Source organism: Orycteropus afer, unplaced genomic scaffold, assembly GCF_000298275.1.
Source record: "Orycteropus afer afer isolate SDZICR_OR568_19922 unplaced genomic scaffold, OryAfe1.0 scaffold00005, whole genome shotgun sequence".
Lineage (NCBI taxonomy): Eukaryota > Metazoa > Chordata > Mammalia > Tubulidentata > Orycteropodidae > Orycteropus > Orycteropus afer.
This window is the reverse complement of record NW_006921592.1, coordinates 30,415,508-30,441,970: the sequence shown is the minus strand read 5'-3', so window position 1 is coordinate 30,441,970 and position 26,463 is coordinate 30,415,508. Positions and strand designations below refer to the sequence as shown.

Genomic DNA, 26,463 nt, shown 5'->3' with positions numbered 1-26,463 from the left:
ATGAGGAAATTTAAGAACTTACGGGAAAGGTTTTGCTTTGGGACGTGTGACAGGAGGTTGGGTTTATGAAGGAATGTGGTAAGAAAAGGTTGGTGGTTTTGCTCAAATGATCTAGAAAAATGCCTGAATGTTTTTATTTTAACAGACTTGCATCCTACGGTCTAGTTCTCAAAGACCTTGCAAAAGAATGAAACGGGGAGTTTAGTCAGAACAATCTGGTTAGGTGGGGGAGAATTCTTGTGATCAGAGAGAGCACTCATAGGTGTGAGTGAACCAACTAGAATTTCCAAGGAAACCAAGATTGTTTTACAACATGGTGCTGAGCACAGATGATCTGAATGGGGAAAGACTGAGCCAGTTCTAGAGTTTTATTGTTTCTCTTGTTCTAGTTTCTACTCGTGTTTTATTATCATATGGTCTCACGACCAGTGATTTGGATGTTCCTGATGTGTGGGTGTTTTGTTTTGTTTTGTTTTTGAAGGAAATTCCATCCATGGGTATTTGTCCTTTTTTCCTTCTAAACCATCAGTTGCTTACCCATACTTACAAAGAAAATTCTAACAAAAAATACAAGAATTACAAGACACAAATTGCAATGAATATGTTCAGCCCTGAAAAGTCCAACTGAGCAGCCCCTAATATTTAACTTGATTTTAGGAGCTTCATTAATGAGAGGCTAAATTCATGAGTTTCAGATATAAGACAGAATATCTGCTCCTGGAGTAACATCATTGCTTCCCCCAGAAAATGACAAAGCACTACATCTATGATAAAGTTCACAACATTTTTCTAATAGTGGTTTTAAGTTAACCAAAAGAAGTTGCAGCAATCAGTAAAATGGAGATTTTCTGGATATTTTCCTTCTCTTCTATAAATTTTTGAGTTCCAATTAAGAAAACAAACTGTCATGATGCAAATGACACAACTTGCACTTCAACCAGCCAAGAGAGCAAACTGATAAACAATATTAAAACAAAAAATAGTAGTTGCTGTGACTTAATTCCCATTGTCATTAATACTTCCTTTAAAGTTCTATGAAAAGATGCCCTTAGTAAAGGGTTGGCAGTACCTATCTAAATTTAAAATGTGCATACCCCTGAATCCAGCACACTGCCTCATCCTTACAATTGTTGCTGTCGGAGCCCATCGTTGCAGCCACTATATCAATCCATCCCATTGAGGATTTCCTTCTTTTTTGCTGGCCTTCTACCTTATCAAACATGATGTCCTTCTCCAGGGACTGGTCCCTTCTGATAACATGTCCAAAGTACGTGAGACAAAATCTCACCATCCTCATTTCCAAGGAACATTCCAATTGCACTTCTTCCAAGATAGATTTATTCATATTTTCTGGTAGTCCACGGAATATTCAATTTCTTTGCCAATACCATAATCCAAGGCTCTTTGGTCTTCCTTATTCATTGTCCACTTTTACATATATACGAGGCAACTGAAAATATCATGGCTTAGATCAGGTGTATCTTAGTCCTCAAGGTGACATCTTTGCTTTTGAAAACTGTAAACAGGCCATTTGCCATAGATTTACCCAATGAAATACATCATTTAATTTCCTGACTACTGCTTCCATGGGGACTGATTGTGGGTCCAAGTAAAATGAAATCCTTGACAATTTCAATCTTTCCTCCATTCATCATCATGTTGCTTATTGGTCCAGTTATGAAGATTTTTGTTTTCTTTATGTTGGGGTATAATTTACACTGAAGGCTGTAGTTGTTTTTCTTTTTTAAAAAACATTTTTATTGTGATTTGGGTGAAATTTTACAAAGCAGACTCATTTTACATTCAACAGTTCATACACATTTTATTTCACGACACTGATGACAATCCCTACAATGTAACAGGTCTCCTTCCTGAAGGCTGTAGTTTTTATCTTCATCAGTAAGTGCTTCAAGTCCTCTTCACCTTCAGCAAGCAAAATTGTATCATGTGCATATTGCAAATTATTAGTGAGTTTTTCCCCAAACCTGATGTCACATTTTTCTTCATATATAGCTTCTTGGATTATATGCTTAGCATACAGATTGAATAAGCATGGGATACAACCCTGAGACACCCTTTCCTGATTTCCTGTTTAAATTATGTATATTTCTTGTTAGGTGCCATTGATTCAGTTTCAACTCATGGTGACCCCATGTATGCCAGTGTAGAACTGTGCTCCATAGAGTTTTCAGTGGCTGATTTTTTGGAAGTAGATCACCAGGTCTTTCTTCTAAGGTACCTCTGGGTAGACTAACAGCTCCAACCTTCTGGTTAGTAACTGAGCAAGTTAACTGTTTGCACTATCAGGGACTCTGCACTCCAAGTACACATCTCAGCTTAGCTTTTGTTTTACAGAATCAGTACACTGTCAGGTTTTATCAAGTACTGTTGTTGTTGTTATGTGCTGTCGAGTTGTACCCGACTCATAGTGACCCCTCCTTGGGTTTCCGAGGCAGTGTCACTATGGAAGTAGATTGCCTCATCTTCCTTCCGAGGAGTGGCTGGTGAGTTTGAACCACCAGCCTTCTGGTTAGCAGTCAAGTGCTTTAGGCTCTATGCAGAAAACTGTTCTTGGAGTAATTTTATACTAATTAAGTGTATCAGAGTAATTAGGAATTTCTCTAAATCAAATTATCAATCTCTAGTACTATGTATACATTAATGACATCATAAAAACTCAAAAACCAAACTCACTGCTATCAAGTCGATTCGACTCGTAGCAATCAACCCCTCCTTGGGTTTCTGAGGCAGTATCTCTATAGAAGAAGACTGCCCAGTCTTCCTTCCGAGGAGTGGTGGGTTTGAACCGCCAGCCTTCTGATTAGCAGTCAAATGCCTTAGGCACTACACCCAGAGCTCCCTGATATCAGCCCAGCCTGACATAATGGTTGACACCAAAAATTATTCTTATTGACAACTACATCAGAGTAACACATGCTATACTCATTGGCTCATTCCTTGTATTTCACAACTTTGTAAATGAAGATGATTACAATGCTGATTCACAATCCATCTTATTTGTCTCCCTGAGATTATAAACAAGACAAAACAAAACAAAACAACCTTTTAAACATTCAAGACTTTTACCATCGCAGACATGAAATTGGTGGCTATTCCCAATAGCACTCTTTCTGGAAGGCCTCGTTTCACAATCACTCTAAGTAAACAGATGACAGAGGATGAAGTGAATTACACTTGTACCTGCCATTTTCATTTAAATACCAGCACTCTGAGATTTCTACAGCTTGAAAGATGCTTCGGCATTTGGTAGGACAAATCATTTATGGTGTGTTCTGTTCTGGAGGCCTGTTGGTATATGGAAACCCTTTGTTCCTTGGTGCAGTCAATGTGAATGGAGCTGACAAGCTTAGAACTCCATACTGAGACAGGAAAATGCCACTACTGTTTGGGAGCTGACTGGGCTGTTTCTTCAGACCCACAGTCAGCCCACTTTAAATCATAAGAGAGACAGCTTAGGAGCCACAGGAGCTGGACCAACAGGGAGGGCTCCTACTTCCCACTGGTAGGAGCTCCATAGTGTTTTCCTAATGAAATCAAAGGAGTGGACCATGGATGATGGAAATCTCTGTGCTGACAAATGGAAATGCCAGAGGGATGAGAACAAGAGCCAGCAGTGGAAAGCACCATGGTATGCATTGAATTGTGTACTGAAATCCTGGCCCCTGGATCTGCAAAACAAAGTTTGGGTTGGCGCAAACGATTACGTGATAGGCTATAAACCAAAAGGCTGGTGGTTTCAACCTACCCAGAGGTGTCTGGAAAGAGAAGCCTGGCATTCTACTTCAGAAAAATCAGCCACTGAAAACCTCATGGAGCACTCTGACATACATGGGGTCAGCATGAGTTGGAATTGACTAGGTGGCAACTGTTTTTCCATTTGTGTGTGTGTTGCTTTACACCTGCAAATATGCTCCTGTATGGAAATAAGGTTTATTGCTGTTTTTATGTTAAGGAGTCTCCAGGAGGTGCAAATGATTAATGCATTTCACTGCTAACCAAAAGGCTGGAGGGTCGAGTCCTCCCAGAGGAAGTTTACGAGAAAGGGCCGGCAATCTACTTCTGAAAAATCAGCCATTGGACACTCTGTGAAGCACAGTTGTACTTTGACACACACGGGGTCACCATGAGTTGAAACTGACTCAATGGCAACCGGTTTGCTTACTCCCCAGCCTCCTCTCCCAACATTCCATGGCTCCCCTTTCACACTCTAGCCACACACTAAATCCTGTTCCCTCTTCTCTGTATGCACACACTATGCTGTCCTTTGTGTTCTTGCCTGTGCATTATGCTTTTCCACTCCCTGCGATGTGTTCCTCACGTTGCCTGCCTAAGGAACTATTTATCTTCAAAACCTTATTCAAGCATCACCTCTATGAACCTTTCTCTGACACCTCCCTTTGAATACACTGGGTGCCTTGTACATCCTCTATTATTGCCCAACACATTGATTGAATGACATCATGTTTGCCTGGCACAAAGCAGGTGACCAACAAACTAACTCAACCTCTCCTGAATGGCCCAGAAGCTGGAAGGCTGTACAAGTGATGTTTTAGCTATTTCCACGGCATAGTTACAACCCGGAGGGATGAGAGCATTTACAAAGAAATTATCCATTAGTACCCTAACGAAACATACAAATATCAACTCTCAGGCAACTAATCCAGACAAAGTTCTGATGCTTGCCTGGGAAAGAGATCATCCTAAGGATAAAGAAAAGACCAAAGAACAAGCTCTTATGATAGGAAAGAGTTGTGCTTATGTTTACTTTGGAAATAAAAGACTAAAATGTACTAAGAAGTTGCCTTGGAGATGCCACCTAAACAAAGACCTGTAAGTGCTATCAGCATTCAAGCACTAAAAGAAACGACACCTTATCTACCATACTAATGAAAGCAAGATGAATGGATAAAGAGGGTGTGGAATCAACAAAATTGACTGTGGTCGTGGGTCATTCACTAGATGAGGAAATGTGGAAAAGACATATTATCCATCTCTTCTAAGTATGCCTTTTGTAAAACACCTTTTAATAAAAATATACAGAAGCCACATCATGGCTGAGCTCAGTACCAATTAGCATGGCTGATTAATAAAACTCAATTGATTTCATTTTCTTCGTCATCTATAAAACCAAAACCCCTCTGAGTTCTGACTTTACAGGGCTCAATGTTATGCAACAATGTCTACATACAAGCACATTTCCCCCACTGCAAAATACAAATACATATTTTTTCTTGGTATGCCTTTGACTTAGAAAATATGTTGATGAAGAATGTGGCTTGGAAATGGGGACCTCCTGTTCAAGGTGCTTGTGTACTTTTCCAAAGCAGCAATACCTCGACATTTGAAATTCTTATATGTCTCAGTACCCCCATCTCTAAAGATACAGCCATGACATTTCTCCCTGACCTCTAGCTGCTGCCGGGAGAACAGAGGATGAGGGTGAGGGTGCTCCTTAAAGCCATGAACATCTTGAAAGAGAGAATAAACACTCACTGTAGCAGAGACGTTAGCAGCCCTGACACTGCTTGGGGCTTTAAAAATTGAGTTTTATTAAGGGATGAAGTTTCCTGTTTTCATGATGCTGGATCCAGCAAACTTGGTGAGGAAATGTGAGAAAGTAGTACTATTGATCTTTTCAAAACATTTTTTTCATAAAAATATACAGAGAGTAAACAATGTCTTAGCATGGCGTGATTAATAAAACTCAGCATATCTTGTGTTTTTCTTCATCTATGAAACCAAAAGTCCTGTGAATTCTAACATTTCACAGATCAATATAATACAACAATATCTATACACAAGTACATTTCTGCACTGAAAAACTAACCCAACACAAGCCAAAAGGCACATCCAACAAGTGCAACCCATTAAGAAAAGGTAGTCATGACTCATGAGCAGCTTTTAACAAGTAATCAGAAGAAGGTCTCTGCCCTTCTCACTCCCGGAACTTTACTCTATCACTCACTTGAAGACGATTATACAAATTGGATATTTTTTGTCCTTATCCTAAAGAGTAGTCTGGTTCTGTTTCTCCAGAGAAATAAGATAGGAAAGACTTTCCCCACTGACCCTGAACTGAGGCTCAGTTAATATGCCAGGAGTCAGACTTCATGAGAGATAGTATTTGCATTCAAAAAGGCCTAATTCCAAAACCTTAAAAAAAAAAAAAAAATTAGAAAGCAGAAACAAATAAGAAATTATTGTCTTACTTCTCTGATATAAAAACTATCAATACGTTAGAGAATTTCCTTCCAGTATTTTTCCTACATATAGATCAATGGTTAAAATTTAAAAAAAAAAAAATTCACAGTTGTAATCAAAATGTGTTAAATGGCACTGGAATGGTGAAACTGTTGAAGGTGAAACTGTCCATTATTTAGATGGCACCAGAGAGAAAAACCTCTGTCACTTATATGATGCCACTGACTGAGAGACACGTCAGAGATGTTGAAATGTGCATCTTAGAATCAAGGGCCTATTTTGTAGTTAGGAGTTCCTGGGTAGTGCCTAAGGCATTGGACTGCTAACCAGAAGGTTGACAGTTCAAACCCACCAGTCACTCCACAGAAGGAAGACTGGGCAATCTACTTCTGTAAAGATTTACCTCCTGGAAAACCCAGTGGGGGTTGCTATGAGTCAGAATAGACTCAATGGCAGTGAGTTTGTTTTTTTGGTTTGGGTAGTGCAAGAGGCCCTGGTGGTGCAGTGGTTAAAGTACTTGGCTGATAATCAAAAGATTGGTTGTTTGAACCCACCAGCCACTCTGCAGGAGAAAAATGCGTCAGTCAGCTTCTTTAAAGATTGCTGTTATTGTTGTTAGGTGGCAGAATAAAACACTGCCCAGTTCTGTGCCATCCCCTCAATCACTGCTATATTTGAGCCTATTGTTGCAGCCACTGTGTCAATCCATCTCATTGAGGGTCTTCCTATTTTTTGCTGATGCTGTACTTTACAAAGCATGAAATCTTTCTCCAGGCATTAGTCCCTCCCGATAACATGACCAAATTACGTGAGATGAAGTCTCCCAATCCTCACTTCTAATGAGCATTCTGGCTGTACTTCCAAGACAGATTTGTTCCTTCTTCTGGAAGTCCATGGTATATTCAATATTCCTTGTCAACACTATAATTCAAATGCATCAGTTCTTCTTCAGTCTTTCTTGTTTATTGTCCACGTTCACATGCATAGGAGCTCTGGTGGTGTAGTACCTAAGGCATTTGACTGCTAAATAGATGGCTGATGGTTCAAACCCACCAGCCACTTCTCAGAAGGAAGACTGGGCAATCTACTTCCGTAGAGATACCACCTCAGAAACCCAAGTAGGGGTCACTATGAGTCAGGACCAACTCGTCAGCAGTGAGTTTAGTTTTTGGTTTGTTTTCATATGCATATGAGGGATTGAAAACGACATTGCTTGGGTCAAGTGCACCTTAGTTTTCAAAGTGACATCTTTGCTTTTGAACACCTGAAAGAGGTCTTCTGCTGCAGCAGATTTGCCCAATGCAGTATGCCATTTGATTTCTTGACTGCTGCTTCCATGGGCATTGATTGTGGATCCAAGTAAAATGAAATCTTTGGAAACCTCAATCTTCCCTCTGTTTATCATGATGTTGCTTATTGGTCCAGTTGTAAGGATTTTTGTTTTCTTTATGTTGAGGTGTAATCCATATTGAACAGTGTAGTCTTTGATCTTCATCAGTAAGTGCTTCAAGTCCTCTTCACTTTCAGCAAGCAATGTTGTGTCACCTGCATATCACAGGTTATTAATGAGTCTTCCTCCAATCCTGATGCCATGTTCTTCTTCATACAACCCAGCTTCTAGCTTTTCTGCTCAGCCTACAGACTGAATAAATATAGTGAAAGGATACAACCCTGATAAATACTCTTGGATTTTAAACCACATAGTGGTTTAAACAGAACCCCTTGTTCTGTTCAACTGGCTGCCTCTTGGACTATGTACAGGTTCTGTATGAGCACAATTAAGTGTTCTGGAGTTTCCATTCTTTGCAAAATTACCCACAATTTGTTGTGATCCACACAGTTGAATGCCTTTGCATAGTCAATAAAACACAGGTAAATATCTTTCTAATATTCTCTGTTTTCAGCCACCTGACATCAGCAATGATATCCCTCACTCTATGTCCTCTTTTGAATCTGGCTTGAATTTCTGGTAGTCCCCCATAGATGTATTGCTGTAACCATTTTTTAATATCTTTAGCAAAAGTTTACTTGTGTGTGATATTAATGACATTTGATAATTCCCATACTCTGTTGAATTACTTTGGAAACCCTATGGCGTAGTTCTACTCTATCCCATAGGTTCATTATGAGTTGGAAATCAATTTGACAGCAATGGGTTTGGTTTTGGGGTTTTGTGTGGTGCAAATGATTAACATGCTCAGATGCTAACAGAAACGTTAACAGTTTGAGTCTGCCCACAAGTGCCTTAAAAGAAAGGTCTGCAGCAATCCCATTACTAGGCATATGTCCTAAAGAACTGAAAGCCAGGACAAGAACAGACATATGAACACCCATGTTCATCACAGCACTATTTACAATAGCCAAAAGATGGAAACAACCTCGGTGCCCATCAACAGAAGAATGGATAACCAAACTACGCTACATACATACAATGGAATACTATGTAACACTAAAGAATAATGTAGAATCTGCAAAACACCACATAACATAGATGAACTTGGAGGACACTATGCTGAGTGAAATAAGTCAATCACAGAAGGACAAATATAGTATTAGTTAATTATTGTAAAAAGTCAAGGAAAGGTTTACATATGGAAGGAAACTTTCTTAGTTGGTGACTAGGGGTATAAGGGGAGGGGAGGGAACACTGCAAAAAAAAGCATCAACCCATGTCACTTTAGTTTTATGTATTTCACTGTATACAAATTATATTTCAATGAAATGCATTTAAAAAAAGAGAAAGAAAGGTCTGGCAATCCACTTCCAAAAAATTAGCCATTAAAAATCCTCTAGAGCACAGATCTACCTTGACACATAGGGCATTGCCATGAGTCAGAATAGCCTCAGTGGCAACTAGCATTCTGTGTCCAACTGGCATTCATGTGGTCCACCTCCTGCCTGGGGTGGGTGAAGATGGTTTCATAACACAAGGGACCTGGATTTCCCCCACATTAGTTAAGGGAGATCTGGGCTGGGAGGATCCCTACAGAAGGGAGAGTCTCTTCTATTTATCTTTCTTATACATCTTTGCCTTGTAGAGTAGACACTCGAGAAATATTTGTTAGTTAAATAAATAAATGACAAAAGCTTAAGAAGAAATTCACCAGCACAGAAGAAAAAAATGATCACAGACCCAAATAATGGCAGGAGTCCAAGTTTGTTGGAGAACTGGGGGCAGGGAGGAGGCATTGAGAGAAAGGCCTACCACTCTGCTTCTCAAAAATCAGCCACTGAAAATGCCATGGAGCACAGTTCTAGTCTGATACATGTGGGGTTGCCATGAGTCAGAACTGACTGGTCAGTCGGTGGCTATGCTTAGGGTGCAGGGTAGGGCTGCAGGGAGAGTACAGGCAAGAGATGGATAGAATCCTGAGCTACAGCCAGGGGCCCTACTGCTCAAGGTCTTGCCCTTCCTATTGCCTGCCACCGTCTTTCCATTGTCTCTTCTTCGGCTGTCCAGACCCTTACTTTGGTGCCCTTATGCAAGCCTCGCTCCACAGTATTGCTGGGTTCGGCCATGTTTGGAACTTGTGCACACAAACTCACACTTGGTTTGATTACTGATTTAGTTGGGGGGTGGATATCATCAGTTAATTTCAAGTAAAAACACATATGGATCAAATTCAGGAATTCACAAGAGGCTGATGCAGGAAGTCATATTTTTCAAAAGAAGCTGAAACAGTTTAAAGGGATGATATCTCTTCTTTTATACAGAAGGGCTGATTGCCCTTGAGAATTAATAGGCTTTGCATAGCTGAAGTCTATATGATTGGCAATTCAGTTTTCTATGCATCTTCACTAAGGTATATACCTGAATCTGTGCAATGGATTTATAAAAAATGAAGATGAGGAAACCAAGACTTGGGTCTCCATGTATGTTCTGGGTTAAACATAAGGAGATGTGCACATTTTTAAAACAACTGTATTTTCCCTCCCACTTTCCCTCCATCCACTTAATATGTATCCTTGGGTCTTGTGAAAGATTTTGCTAAGTTCTCTGAAAGCTATGCCAACAGATCAGAAAAATTTGTTCTCAGAGAGAAGCACACAGATTATAGAGAAGATATGTTGTAGTCACAAATAAGTATATTCTGGGTAGAGTGACCATAAGTACAGTCAGAGAGAGACAGGTGATATGCAATCAGAATTTAGAGCTGGGGGGATTATGTCAAGCTGTGTATGTGTGTGTGTGGGGGTTGGATCAGGGAAGGCTTCAGAGAGGAGGTGGTATTTTGTCTAGGCCCTGAAAGATGGAGAAGATATGGACCTATTGAGATGAGAGCAAATGTGTACGAGAGGAGAGGCAAGAGGGCTCTGCTGCTCCCTTCAACAGGCTGCTTACTGTATACAAAACAACATGCTGTTGCCAAGGCCTCTCCATGGGGCACTGGGTCAGCTAACAGGTTATCACCTTGGGCAGACCACTTTGGGGAGTCAGTTAGGACCAAAGCCAGGAAAATACTCTAGAATTTCATGCCCATTAAGTGTGAAATTGTAGAGGAAAGCCATACAAGCCTAGATTTGGTGCATAACAGAACATTTGCAATCTACAATTGGTAACTAAGACACTTGATTAAAAACAACAGCACAAAAGCACTTCTGAAAACTCAAGGGACCTGCTTACCGTGGACATGGATGCCATTTGGTTGAAAAGGAGTGTTTGCTTCTGACTGATAGGACTTCAGGTGGGACACTGCTGGCTGCTGGGTGTGAGGTGGCTGGATTCTTTGCAGGATTGAGGAGGGGGCTGCTACTCTCCGGGGACTGATGTGGTGTGGAGATGAAGCAGAAGGTGCAAACCTGAGAAAACAATTGTATGGGGAAACATAAGGGATATAAAATAGCAGGGGCAAAGACACACTCGTCATAGCCAAATTCTAACATCCCATTCTGTTCTGTTGTATATGGGGTTGCTATGAGTTGAAACTGACTCATCAACACCTAACAATAACATTCTGACTATAAAAGATGGGGGGAAAAACGTTCAGGACTTTTCTCTCCCATCTTCAACCACTAAAATCTCAACTGAAAGAAGCCCTGGTGATGCAATGGTTAGACATTTGGCTGCCAGCCAAAAGGTTGGTGGTTCAAACCCAACCAGCAGCTCTGTGGGAGAAAGACCTGGCGATCTGCTCCCATAAAGCTGGCAGCCAAGAAAGCATCATGGGGCAGTTTAACTGTCACATGGGGTTGCTATGAGTTGGGATTGATTCGTTAGTATCTGAGAACAACAAAATCTCAACTGGGATACTGAGTGAATAAAAGAGACTCATCCAAGGGAAAATCTAGTGACGGCTTGGGTTTGTCAAGCTTCTTAAATTGCGTTTCAAATATTCTGGGTTTGGTGAAATTCAAAGCACATTTGGCTAGGCCCTTTTTCTGCTAATTTTAAAACCTGTTTGCATTTTATGGGAAATTGAATCCATGTGTTTCTGATTCATTTACACTTAGCCCATAAACATTTTGTTTTGTAAGACATATTTGATGTCCAAGAAGTTTTACAAGCCTTTATTGTAAGTCCCTCTAATCCTATTCTCTTTAAACAATATGTTTTCTTTTGCCAAGAATAAATCAACTTATACCTCAAAGGTCAAGTGTGGTTTGAAACCTAGAACCCAAAAGATCTGAGAGGGGTCCGTGCTCAGCAAAGAACTTCCCCAGGGTGTAACAGAATTCATCTCTCGTAGTAACATGTGCAATCACAGTGGGACTATCAGTAGTTTCAGAGGGGGGAGGCACATATTGATGTTGAAATAAGGTGATGCTATCATATAACCTGAAATATGAAATGGATAATCACACACTGATCTTCTAATTATAGGAGAGAACTGACAACATCTGACTCACTAGGTTTAAAGTGACAGTTTATAGTTTCTAACATTGAAGAGGGGGTCCCTGCAAATGGTTAACATGCTTGGATGCTAACCAAAATGTTGGCAGCTCAAGTCTACCCAGAGGCAAAATATCAGCCATTGAAAATCTTATGGAGTATAGTTCTACTTGGACACGCATGGGTTGCCATGAGGCAGAATCAACTAGACGGCAAGGGGTAACTGTGAAGTGTATTTGTGAGAACAATGTGGAAGTTTTGGCAACGTCCATAGATTATCAAAATGATACTCAATTTTCAGTTCAGGGGAAAGTGTGATGATCAGGGAATGCAATGAAATGAATCAATAGAATCATCTGCTGGGAAATTACATCAGCAATGAATTGTTTCATTGATATTACTTGCTATCCTGTTAACTCAGACTCATGGTGACTCTATGTACAACAGAACAAAACATCGCCTTGTCCTGCACCATCACTGGTATGTTCAAATCCACTGTTGCATCCACTGTGTATTTTGAGTGCCTTCCAACCAAGGAGGCTCATCTTCCAGAACTATACCAGACAATATTCTGCTGTGATCCACCGTATTTTCACTGGCTTTTCTTCTTAGTCTATCTCAATCTGGAAGCTCCATTGAAACCTGTCCACTATGGCCAATTCTGCTGGTGTCTGAAATACTGGTGGCATAGCTTCCAGCATCACAGCAACACACAAGCCACCACAGTATGTCACACTGAATCCACGAAGGAGTCCACGAAGTTGAAAACTTCCAGCTGATTGTTTTTCGCCCTGCATAGAAAGGCAGACTTTGTTCTGCACCAACAACACATTTACGTCACCATCGATTACACATCACTTATTTCTCAGGAACAAGTCACTTCATTTTGCTTGGCTTTTGTGAAGGGTCATAAATGCTAAAAAGAGAGGATGAACCAGTCAAATTTGTCATGTAACTTGTAATGTTCTGAACAAAAATATTTAATAAGGCAGAATGTCTACATTTATTGGAAACCTAAAGAAATCCTGGGATAAAATTCCACGTTGTTTTGGTTTTTCCTTTGCTGAGGGATGATAAGCCTCTGTAAGAAGTTTATATCAGGACCAAAAAGGGGAGATTTTGGCCAGTTAACCATTAAAGAGAGGCACTTGTGGTCCAGTGGGAGAAGTCTCACTTTCCATGCAGGAGACCCAGGTTCAATTCCTGGCCAATGCATCTCATATGCAGCTACCACCTGTCTGTCAGTGGAGACTCACATGTTGCTATGATGCTGAACAGATGTCAGCAGTTTCTAGACTAAGACTAGGAAGAAAAGTCTGGCAATCTACTTCCAAAAATCACCCAACAAAAACCCACAGTCCCCAGGAGTCTGATGCACAATGGATCACGGGGATGGCACAGGACCAGACAGCAATTTGTCCTGTTGTGCACGGGTTTGCCATGAGTCAGGAGCTGACACAAAGGCAGTTAACAACAACTGCCTCTAGAGAAAAGAAGTCAGAGGGAGCTTAAACAAACCAACTGAATTAAAATGCCTGCACAGTCAACAGTTTACATCTCCACACTTCTGGAAGGGAATAGTGTCCTGAGTCGGCAAATAGGTATTTTCCAAGCATATCATCTTAATAATTGGAATTATCCTGAAAAGATGTGCTGAATGGCTTTAAAAGAAATCACAGCAAACAAGTCTTGGCACTGCCCTGAGAACATCTAGTAAAACTCGTGTGCCAGGGTTCCTCATATGGAGGCGATTTTCCTGGGGAACATGTCCTTAATATGTTTCACAAGTTGCTCTGAGCATGGAGGACAGGCATGAGGAACTGTGGGACCACAGACTTTAGGGCTACAAGGAGTCCGCACGTCCACACCACACTGGAATTCTAGAGGCAGGGTGCCTAGCCTTTAAAGGTCCCCAAGGACTGTTTGAATTGTGAAGCTACAAATGTCACTGCTAAGCCACCATTGCTGCTTCTCCATTGTGTTTTTTGGGGTAAGGAGCAGGGTGTTTAGGCTGGTTCTCTATTTCCGTATTTGGACAGATATTAAAAGAGAGAGAGAGAAAAAAGAAAAACACCAAACCAGTTGCTGTGGAATCAGTTCCAACTCATGGCTGCCCTGTGTGTGTCAGCGTAAAGCCGGGTTCCAAGGGTTTTCAATGTGTTTTGCTTTGTTTTGTTTTCTTTTGCAGTGTTCATTCCCCTCCCCTCCAACCCCTGGGAACCAATAAAGCAAGTTACCTTCCATATATAAACCTTTCCTTGACTTTTTACAATAATGAACTAATACTATATTTGTCCTGTGATTGACCTATTTCACTCAGCATAATGTCTTCCAAGTTTATCCATGTCATGCAGCAGTTTGCAGATTCTACATTTTTCTTTAGGGTTGCATAGTATTCCATTGTGTGTATGTACCATAGTTTGGTTATCCATTCTTCTGTTGACGGGCACCCAGGTTGTCTCCATCTTTTTGCTATTGTAAATAGTGCTGCGATGAACATGGGTGTGCAGATAATCTGTTCTTGTCCTGGCACTCATTTCTTTAGCATATATACCTAGTAATGGGATTGCTGGGTCAAATGGTATTTCTAATTCCAGTTTTGTAAGGAATCACTATACTGATTTCCACTGTGGTTGTATCATTTTACAGTCCCACCAGCAGTGTATGAGAGTTCCAATCTCTCGACATCCTCACCAGCATTTGAGGAGGCAAACATTTTTAATATAAAACTTTACACTTCTAAAGTTTTGGATGATATGGCTATATTTATTAGCTATAAAAAGGACCTTGGTGGTGCAAGTTAAAGTTCTTGGCTGCTACCAGAAAGGTTAATGGTTCGAACCTACCAGCTGCTCCTTGTCAAGATTACAAGCCTAATCATTGCACAATTTGAAGAATATAATCAGTGTAACTGAAATGTACTTGTAAAAAATGTTTAAATGCCGTGTTTTCTCCTACATATAGGTGACGCAATAAAAAATTCTGGAATACTCAAAAAAATAATACTAAAAAAAATTAAAAAAACCCTCACTGCTGTCAAGTTGTTTTTCCAACTCATAGCAAAAATAATAATAAATAAAAATATATATATAAAGATTCAAAAAAACAAAAAAACCAAACTCACTGTCATTGAGTCAGTTCTGACTCATAGTGACCCCTCCTTGGGTTTCTGAGGAGATATCTCTATGGAAGTATATTGCCCAGTCTTGCTTCCAAGGAGTGGCTAAGGGCTTTGAACCACCAACTTTCTGGTTAGCAGTCAAATGCCTTAGGCACTATGCCATCAGAGGAAACCCTATGGGGCAGTTCTACTCTGTCACATGGGGTTGCTATGCATTGAAATTGACTGAATAGCACACAATAGAAACAACAACAGATGTATAAAAGGGTTAATATGCAACAAACTCAAAGGAACAGAATTCATTTGACAAGCATTTTAGGAGTCATCTATAGCACAGAGTCTATATAATAGATTCTATATCTATCTATCTATATTTTGTATATATAGCTATCAAAAAGAACTAAACTCACTGCCATTGAGTCAACTCAACTCATAGCAACCCCTCCTTGAGTTTCTGAGGCAGTATCTCTATAGAAGCAGCTCTGGTGGCGTAGTGCCTAAGGCATTTGACTGCTAACCAGAAGGCTGGTGGTTCAAACTCACCTGCCACTCCTTGGAAGGAAGACTGGGCAATCTACTTCTGTAGAGATAAAACCAGAAAAACCAAACTCACTGCTGTCAAGTCAGATCTGAATTATAGCGACCCCTCCTTGGGTTTCCCAGGCGGTATCTCTAGCAGTCAACCATATAGTTATACCTATAGCTATATATAAAGAGCTCTGGTGGCTCAGTGCCTAAGGTATTTGACTGTTAAACATAAAGTTGGTGGTTCAAACCCACCAGCCACTCACGGAAGGAAGATGGGGCAATCTACTTCTGTAAAGATTACCGTATATCTATATATTGTCCTCAGGTTATGAACAAGATCTATTCCTAAGTGTGTCTTTAAATTGAATTTGTATGCAAGTTAGAACTTGTACTTACAGTTCTTGTTTAGCCTTGTTTAGTATGTAGTGCAAGAAAAGACACAAAGCCTTCTCAATGATTTAAAAGCTGAAAGTTCAACAAGTGAAGGTGATTGTGATGAGGAATTTGTTGCAAGTAGAAGTTGGTTCAATTGTTTCAAAGTGAGGGTGAATTTACATAACATTAACGGGTAAGCACAAATTGTCCATAAGTTAGATGTTTGTTAACCCAAGGACTTAGATTTTAGATAGATAGATAGACAGCTGCTGTTGAGTTGACTCCAATTCATGGAAACTGTATGTATGAACAAAACATTGCCTGGCCCTGTGACAGTCTCAAGATCGCCAGATGTTCAAGGCCATTATTGCCACTATTGTGCCAATGCATCTCACCAAGAGTTTCCCTCACTGGCCCTCTACTTCACCAAATATGACATCCTCCTCCAGTGATTGATTCCTCCTGACCATGTGTCCACAAGAACCAAGATGAAAAGCTTCTGCTGTGATCCATAAGGTTTTCATTGGCCAATTTTCAGAGACAGATCACGAGGCCTTTCCTCCTAGTCTGTTTTACCATGGAAGTTTCACTGAAACCTGTCCACCATGGGTGACTGCTGGTGTTTGAAATACTAGTGGTACAGCTTCCAGCATCACCCAACATGTAAGCTATCACAGTAAAACACACTGACAGATGGGTGCCAGGTATTTTCTATAAAATTCATGCTAATTACAAAACATGCTTATCTGTTCATTCAAACAAGTTCTAACGTTGGCCATTGTCTCTTGGCTACTAACTATTAATTAATGACAATGTTGAACAAAGAAAAAAAAATATGGAAGGATACATTCCAAGGTTTGAGTATTGTTTATGGAAGGATACATTCCAAGGTTTGAGTATTGTTTATCTTAGAGGCCTTGGGAAAACAATACACCTAGTTGGAGTAGTGGTTAAAGAATTCGGTCTAACCAAAAGATCAATGAACCCATCTTGTTGCTCCAAATGAGAAAGATGAAGCAGTCTGCTTTTGTAGAGATTACAAACCCTATGGGGCAGTTCTACTCTGTCCTACATGGCTGCTATGAGCAGGAATCGACTAGACGAAAATACGTTTGGTTTTGGTTTCATTAAGGTTTGAACTGAACCTATATTTTAGTTTTGGCTAATTCTGACTGGACTTTATGGTATTCAAATAAATGAAATGACATGGTATAATGTTAATAAAATTCAAAATATAGTATGTCAGCTCATACAACATATTAATAAAGAATTGAATATAACTAACAAAAAAAAACCACTCACTGCCATGGAGTTGAATCTGACTCATAGTGACCAGTCCTTGGGTTTCCAAGGTGGTATCTCTACAGAAGTAGATTGCTCAATCTTCCTTCTGAGGAGTGGTTGGTGGGTTTGAACTGTCAGCCTTCTGGTTAGCAGTGAAATGCCTTGGGCACTATGCCTAAATATAACTGTCACTGCCGTGGAGTTGGATCCAACGCATAATGACTCCTCCATGGGTTTCCGAGGCAGTATCACTACAGAAGTAGATTGCTCAACCTTCCTTCCGAGGAGTGGTTGGTGGGTTTGAACCACCAGACTTCTGCTTAGCAGTCAAAAGCCTTAGGTACTATGCTACCAGAACACCTAAATATAACTAGTCTAAATGAAATAAATAAGCATCTTAAAGTAGGTTTTGATTTGGAAAGGGAAGAAATAGTACAAAACTTTTAGCTTTAATATATATGCAGAAAAGCTGAAGAGGGATGAAAATGAGCTTGTTACCTACACAATTGCTAGGAACAAGGAAATAGATAAAAACTCAGCACCAAAAAGTCCAGTGTAGGAAGTGAGTGCATAAATATGGTAGATTTCAAGTACAGCTCATAGAACCAATTTTGTTCCTAAGTAAAAATGCTCGATGTATTTAACTCAAAGTCTCTCACAACCTCTCCATTAACTTCAATTTAATTTTTACACACTTGGTTATCTGTCCACCAACTCATGTTGCTGTTGGGTGCCATTTGACTCCCTGCAACAGAGCAGAAATGCCTCATGGAGTTTTGTAGGGCTGGAATCTTTGTAAGAGCAGATTACCAGGTTTTTCTCCTGCAGAGCCAGGTTGGTTCGAAGTGTCAACCTTTCGGTTAGCTGCCAAGCTCTTAACCACTGCATCACCAGGGTTCTTTAGGGGAAAAATATAGCAAATTAAAATCCAAGGTGAAAGGGTAGGAGAGGGGTGGAGAAGGTAGCAGAGGGTCCTACTATTTAGAGGCAAACCTCTTGGGAATACTAAAAATAATTGTTGACAACTCATAGCAAGAGAGATGCCAGCAGTGCTATATAAAAAGCCTAAAGAACTCAAGAAATTGAGCAATTGGGGCAATTTAGTGCAGGAACAACCCCCCATGCACACTCACTACACAGAAGCTCACTATGTAACACACAAATCGTTCTTATTATTGGTGAAATTAGGGAGGGGGCCTTGAATTCCTATTTTCTAAAAGTCCTTGCCTACTTCTCAACCCTGTCTCTTCAACACACACTCACATAAACACATACTTTAGTGAATATGGTCGGAATGTTGTTGGTGAATGCTGTTGACACCTTTCCGACTCATAGTGACCTTACATGAGAGTAGAACATCCCCGCAGGATTTTCTCAGCTATATAATCTTTATGGGAGCAGATTGCCAGGCCTTTTGTCTCATGGAGCTGCAGGGTGGGTTTGAACTGCCAACCTTCCAGATAGCAGCCAAGTAAGTGCTTAACTGTTGTGCCACCAGGCCTCCTTGTGGTCAGAATACTTGGCCCAAACAGTGGGAGAGTTGTTTCTTTTTTAATCAAAAGAAAGTAAAATAAAATTTTTGATGCTAAAATTAATAAACAAAATAGTTGTAGTTACTTACTTTTTTCTCTCTCTCTCGCCTACAGACTACCTCCATAGGTGAGAAAACAATATTAAGCAAGGAGCTCTCGTGGTAAAGTAGTTGAGAGCTCGGTTGCTAACCAGAAAGTCAATAATTCAAACTCACCAGCTGCTCCGAGGGAGAAAGATGTGGCAGTCTGTTTCTGTAAAGATTTACAGCCTTAGAAACCTTATGGGGCAGTTCTACTCTGTCCTTAGGGTACTATGAGTACGAATTTATTCAACAGCAGTCGATTGGTTTTGGAATAACTCACTCCAATTACATCAGGTCAGGATGACATCACTGTATTCATCCTGACTTATAACAGCATCCAAGAGCCAAAAGAGAGACTTCCGACATCTTTTTTAGGTCCAACCCTATCCACCAGCTGCAGTTGACATTTCACAGATTTCATCTGACATAGCTAACCAGGCTCTGGTTTGACCTTTTATAAGTCTTTGGAACAACAGATGATTGTTGTGTAAATATGCACGTAATAGACGAGGGGAAAAAAATCCCTGCTTACCAGAAACAGATCACACAAAGCAAACCAGACAATTGAGTCAGCTACCTCCACTCACTTGTGAAGGAGTCTGTATGATCTGAGCATGAGCGATGATTTGGGGGAAAAACAAGAAATTGGGAAACGGGTTTCAAGGCCTCGTAAAAGACACTGAGCAAAAATAAATGAAAAGGGTTCTGTAAATATTCATACACGCCTGAGAAAATGTCTAACTATTCGGGGTACTGCTTGGCCACACTCTCTCTCTTCCATGCCCTCCTCAGCTGCCCCTGCTCCTACCCTTTCCTACCACTGGGTTTCCTGACCTTGCAGTGAGGTGAGCAAGAATCACAGAGGTCATCTTTCCTCTAAATGTACTACTCGGTCTTCGGCTGTTTCCCAGAACAGTCATAAGTCTCAATTGAGCCACATAGAACTGGTGAGGTTTGTGTGCAGATAAACTGCCGAAGAAGGAGAAGCACATAAGATAGATGGTTGGAAGTCTAACCCATCAGGGCTTGTCTTGACACTGTCCCTTAAAGGAAAAACCCAGAAAACCAAACTCATTGCCATTAAGCTGATTCTGACTCATGCAGACCCCATGTGTTACAGAGCAGAACTGCTCCACGGGATTGATTTTTTTTTTTTTTTTTTAATTAATAGTTTATTGGGTTTTTGGTCAAAGTTTACATGGTGAATTAGGTTCCTATCTGACAATTTCTACACAAATTGTTCAGTGACATAAGTTACATTTTCCAAAATATATCAACATTCTCTTTAATTCTGTTCTGTCTCCATAGGGTTTTTAAGGCTGCAATCATTATGAAAGTAGATTGCCAGGACTTTCTTCTGCAGCACCACTGTGTGTGTCTGAACTGTCAGCCTTTAGATTAGCAGCTGTGCACAAATCGTTTGTGCCTCTCAGGGATCTATTCTTACCCTAGAAGCCATAATTCCCACTTTTCCTAAGAGCTTGGAAACAATGTCTTCATTGACCTGAAACTCCTACTCAGTTCAACAAAGTTGTCTGTGCCAAGTTGTTTGCTCTGTCCCTCACTAGCTGGGAAATCTTGAGTAAATCCCCTAACTTCTAGCCGCAATTTCCTCAGCTATAAAATATAAACAATCTCGACTCTGACTGGGAATTTAAAGTCTGATACAATACATTCATTTAGTCACTCAAAGGAACTCTGGTGGGCAGTAGTTAGAGCATTCAGCTGCTAACCAAAAGGTCAAAGGTTGGAACCCACCAGCTGCTCTGTAGGAGAGAGATGAGGCAGTCTGTTTCTGTAACGATTTACAGTCCTAGAAACCCTCTGGGACAGTTCTACTCTGTCCTACAGGGTCATGATGAGTCAGAATCGACTTGTTGGCAGTAAGATTTTTGGGGTTTATTCACTCAAGAGATATTTATTGTCTCCTTTGCCATTAGACCAAGGAGCTCTGATGGCACAGTGCCTAGGGCATTTGACTGCTAACCAGAAGGTTGGCAGTTCAAACCCACCAGCCACTTTGTGGAAGGAAGATGGGGCAATCTATTTCCGTGAAGATTTACCACCTTAGCAACCCAATGGGGGCCACTATGAGTCATAATCAACTTGATGGCAGTGGGTTTCGTTTGGTTTTTGATTGCCATGAGACCAGAAGAATTGGATAGTGCCCAAATACCCTTACTAAATGAATCCTGATCACAAGATGTATGTGTGTGTGTGTGGGGGGGGGGAGGATACAAAACAGAATTTCAAATTCTTATGGAATCCAGAATTTCTAGATCCACAGGAACCCAAAAAAACTATTGCCCTGAGATAATCTTTAAACTTTGAATCTTAAACCAGAAAATATCCTCTGAAGTCCTCTTACAACCAAACAATAGTTGAGCTAGTAAAGAAAGTCTGCCTTGAGCATTGGGCTCTTGTAAGAACTATCTATAAAGGATCTAACTGACAACAGCAACTGGAAAGATAAGATAGGAACTTCAGGGGGCAGGGAGTTTATGTTAATGGGGGAGGAATAATTCAGAAAAGGAGGGTGAGAGTGGTTACACAAGCTGAAGAGTAACCACTGTCTGAACTGTACATGCAGGAATCGGTGAATTGATGTGTACTCTGCCGTATAAATTGCCAACAACAACAAAAAAATAAATTATTTTTTAAAAAAAAGAGATATTTATTGAGTACTGACCATGTGTGTGTCACAGTTCTAAGCACTAGGGGTAGAACAGTAAATAACACATGCTCCTGTCTTTGTGGAACTTACTTGTTAATGAGGAGAGGCAGGTAATGAACACCTTTTAGTACAAATTCTTTCTTGGGCTGGAGGTGATAAGATGAGTACTATGAAGAAAAATAAAGGATGGAAGGGATGGAGTGGGGTGGAATGTGGCCAATTTTAAATAGGGCTATGAAAGTACTTAAGAGAATGAATGATGTCCTTTGCATGATCAATACATGTTCACTGGCTGATTGATCTAAAGATAATGTACATATAAGACATCTCTGACACTTACATCCACCTACAACTGGAGAGCAACAGATGATTGTAGAGCCAGTCAAGTATAAGAACAACTATAACCTACTGTTGACAAGGTGGTGCTGACTCATAGTGACCCTGGACAGAGTAGAACTGCCCCACAGGGTTTCCAGGGAGGTGAAATGATTTGCCCAAATCATTTGAGCTTGTTCTGAAGACATCACTTCATTCCAATGTGGTAGGAAGAGCTCTAGGAAGATAAAATGAATGGCAGAGGTGGGGGTGGAGGGCTAAGGAGGAATGAAAAAAGACTCCTGAGAGCATCTGAAATAAAAATCCTTACCACAACTCATGGAGATGGAGGCATCAGCAACCACCTTCAAGAAATCTGGCAACACAAGACATTGCCCCACTTGCTTTGGTGAATAGCTCAAGCTGGATCCAAGGGTCCTTTGGGTCTAAACTGGCCTTATACTTTCAATCTTCTAATTGGATAACTCCTTTCTGGGAGGGCTCTTTCTCAAAGAGATTTTATTTCTTCAAACAAAAGTTACTAATAGATTGTATGGTGAGTCACGTAAGTATCATAAATATTTCTTCCCTTTCTTGCTTTGTGCCCTCTACGTCAGCAACTCTAGCAAGCAATGTGGGACTGTGTGCTGTTGCACTGCTCTGGGAGTCAACATTGTGAAAAGAGAAACTTAAGTGTTTACATGATCAGCTGGATTGAATTTTGGTGGATATGTGCTTTGGATAATGTTTCTCCCCTTCTTTCTTCTACTGGTGGTACAGACTTCCCAAAAAAGGAAGAATGCATTAGAACAGGTTGTCTCACTGTCTTCACACACAAAAAAAATTGTATTGATTTGCTACCAGGGAGTAGAAATAATATATAAAAACTGATCCGCGGTAGATTAGGAGAGGTGTTTTTTGAGTCCCCCAAAGAATTGTGGAGTATCACCCATGGGGTTTAAAATTCATCCATGAAAACTAATCAATGAAAAATGGCTTTAGCAGTTGGCCTACTGCAGTGGGGAAAAAAGGAATCCTTTTCAAAACCCAAAAAAGAAAAGCACAGTTTTAAGGATTTCACATCTGATTTAACAGCTAAACCCCCCCCCCCAATGATAATACCCCACTTTGTATGGCCAGACAGCACTCCATTTTAGTAGACTTTAGTGGTCTTTATAACGATTTATGAATCACTTCATGAATTCCTGGCTGACTTATCTTGGTGACTATAGTATCTACTTATACTTCCCCTTTTGCCTCACAAAAGAGATACTTGGACTCAGTTCAACCCAGACTTGTCCCCGAATGAATCACAGCACGTTACTGGGGGAACTGCAGATTGAATTCTGCTCCTGAAACAACCAAGATTAGCTTTCAATAATGCAGACACAGCTGCTGGGAAGTGTGGGTAATTGTAACACTGTCCAGCTGGGCAGGCCCCCAGAAAGTTGTGGGCTATACAGTTGTTTGAAGACTGTGTCCCAAAGTGTCCAAAGAGCAGAGTGTGTCCTTTGGAAACACTTAGTGTCTCTGTCTCCTTTCTTGAGCCTGGGTTAATGTTAACTGCAAATAATTCATGATAGAGGATAAGACCAAGACTCAAAAGATGATTGCTCATGCCTCCATGACAAAGGGGAAGCTGTGAAGGCAGTGTCATGCATTAAATGTGTGCCCCAAAAGGAAACATGGAAGAAGTCCTGACCCCTGTATCTGTGAATATGACCCTGTTTGGAATAGATTCTCCTTTGTTATGTTAATGAGGTCATAGCAGAGTTGGGTGGGCCCTAAACCTAATCACTTCTGAGTGGTGTATTATAAAGGAGAGTATAGACACAGACACACATGGTGGGTAGAGGAGATACAGATGTTATGAGAGGATCCATCGACTAGTAAAGGAAGGCCAAAGATGGCCAACAGACACCAGAAATTAGGAGAGAGACCCACAGAAGGACTCCACATAGACCTGATTTGGACTTTTTTTCTCCATAATTTGAGGAAATCTGTATCTGCCACCTACTTTAAAGCCACTCACTAGTGGTATTTTTAGTTAGGGAAGCCCTAGGTAACTAAGATAGTTGTGTTCATATGAAATGATCACCAAGAGTTTGTAAAGAAGACTCAACTATCCATTATGTGAGTGAGTAAGTGTGAGATACAGAGGGGGCAGGGTGTTCTGGTATAAGTATGGGAGCAAGCTGCACATTAAGAAAACAAAGTATATCCATGAACACAGGTAACTTTGACAGAGGACATTTGTATCTATGTTGTTACACAGGCTGCAAATATATCCAACAATATAGTAGAGCACACATGGGGTAAAGTTATAAAAACTTCTTAACCTCGGGGCTCAAAATTATAATCCTGGGGATATCAAGGTCAATTGACATAACATAGTCCACAAAGAAAACGCTTTATATTCTCCTTTGGTAAGTAGCGAATTGGGGTCTTAAAAGCTTGTGAGCAGCCATCTAAGGTGCAACTATTGGTGTCTCTCCCTGTCCAGAGCAAAGAATAATGAAGAAAATCAAAGACACAAGGAAATAATTAGTCCAAAGGACTAATGGCCCACATGAACCTCAGCCTCCATGAGCTTGACACCAGAAGAACTCAATGATGCCTGGCTACCACTGCTGACTACTCTTGAAAGGTCTTAGATAGAGTGGGAGAACAATATGGAACAAAATTCAAAATCATAACAAAAGACCAGGCTTACTGGTCTGATAGACTCTGATGGAACTCCTGAGAATATGGCCCTTAGACACTCTTCAAGCCTGGAGCTAAACTCATCCCTGGAGTTCAACTTTCAGCCAAATGAAAGATAGGCCTATAAGGTGAACTATAACACCAGGGAGGTACACACACTTTAGAACAATCAACCCTGTGAGGTCAAAAGGGCAGCATTTGCCCAGGGATAAAGCTCAGATGGCAGGAAGGGATAGGAAAGAAGGACGAGTGGAAATGGCAAATGCAGGGAAGAAGTGGGATGAGTGATGGGGTATGATAGGGATTGTAAAGAACATCACTAAACAAATTGTGTATGAATCATGGAATGAAAAACCAAATTGCTCTGTAAATTTTCACCCAAGTTACAATAAAATGTTATTAATAAAAGAAAATAATCAATGCCTAAGGCATAGAAATGTATTTTTTTTCTTTGGAAAAGCTGAAATAGAGCTCAGGGCACCTTACTAAGTTCCCCTGTAGAAGTGAAAAGGGAGGAGGGAAAGAGATCTAGGGTATGTTATCCAGGGTATGTTAGAGAAATGAATTATGCAGGACACATTTTACCAAGAGGCAGAATTTTCTGGGATTTCTTGACTGCACAATTGGCTGGGACTGACTTGTTTGTCTATTTTGGAATCTGATGTGATGGAGAGAGAGGGAAGAAAAGTCTATTCTGCCAAATCCTCTTGAAAAAAGCACTAACCAGAAGAAAATTTATCCAGAGTGGTCACTAACATTGGTTGTCAAAGTTTCTGCTATGGAAAAAAGGTCTGCTATGATATTATCCCTTAGGCTGCTCTGACAAGGTCAAATCAAGTGATTAACTCAGGGTCCTGCAGCAAAGGGCAGCCTCTTTCTCTTGCTCAGCATGGTGTTAGGCATGGTGTTCAATTTGCTTTGCAACAGAATGCATTAGATGAGAGAAAAATATTCAGCAGAGAGTGTAATGAGATGGTCATACAAAAATGAGGAAAAAGGTCTTATTTTGTCTGAACATGAGAAAGGAAGGTATAGATAGATTTAAAAAATGCACCATCCCATCTCTTTTTCGTGGTATCCAATTGCAAACATGAGTTTTTCAAAGACAGTAGCACTAGGAATGTGTAGAGCCAACTTCAAGTGCAGTACGCACGCCAGGTATGTCAGGTGCCTAGGGAAGCCACTGCCAAACGAGACCTCAAAAGTAAATATAATCCATAAATTTGAAAAGAATCTAGCTGGGTGGTGTTTTAGACAATAGTAACATGTGCTGTTTATATATGCATTTTTTTAAAATGTCTGCAGGATGTCAGGTTAGTGTTGTAAGCACAAAGGAATTTTCTGCACCTTCTCTTGAAGACAGAATTCAATATTCATTGCTAGAGTGATAAATAGGAGGAAATGGCATATATTAAAATGTTCACAATCAGAGAATGGTTCCTGGCTTGGAAGGAGCATAAAATCTTCTCATGTTTCCTGCCATTTTATTATCTCCAGCACTTCATAGACTACTATGCAGAGATAAGTATTTGAAAATGTTGACTGTTGTAGTTTAAGAGTACACTGTTGATCATGTTGGGTCTATAGACTTGGCTCTCAATTCATTGCCAACTCTTGTTTCCACATGTATTACATCTGCCCAACTGGTGCAAATAGCCAGTTGAATATTATGTTTTCCCTGAGACCAAAGGCTTCTGTTTCTAAGGGTGAATGTCTAGGGAAGAGAATGAGTCTAATCATTCATTCTAAGAAGAATGATTAAAACAGAAAAAAGTTTTTTCTCCTTGTAAAAAAAC

General features: G+C 40.4%; 1 protein-coding gene across 1 annotated transcript in view; it reads right to left on the bottom strand.

Moving 5' to 3' along the window:
* The window catches only part of GLIS3 (GLIS family zinc finger 3), a 650,925-nt gene that overhangs the window by 22,755 nt on the left and 601,707 nt on the right, over window positions 1-26,463 (bottom strand). The window contains exon 8 of the mRNA XM_007939384.2: window positions 10,847-11,022. Coding sequence (XP_007937575.1) covers window positions 10,847-11,022 — 176 coding nt within the window. The remainder of the gene's footprint in view (window positions 1-10,846; window positions 11,023-26,463) is intronic.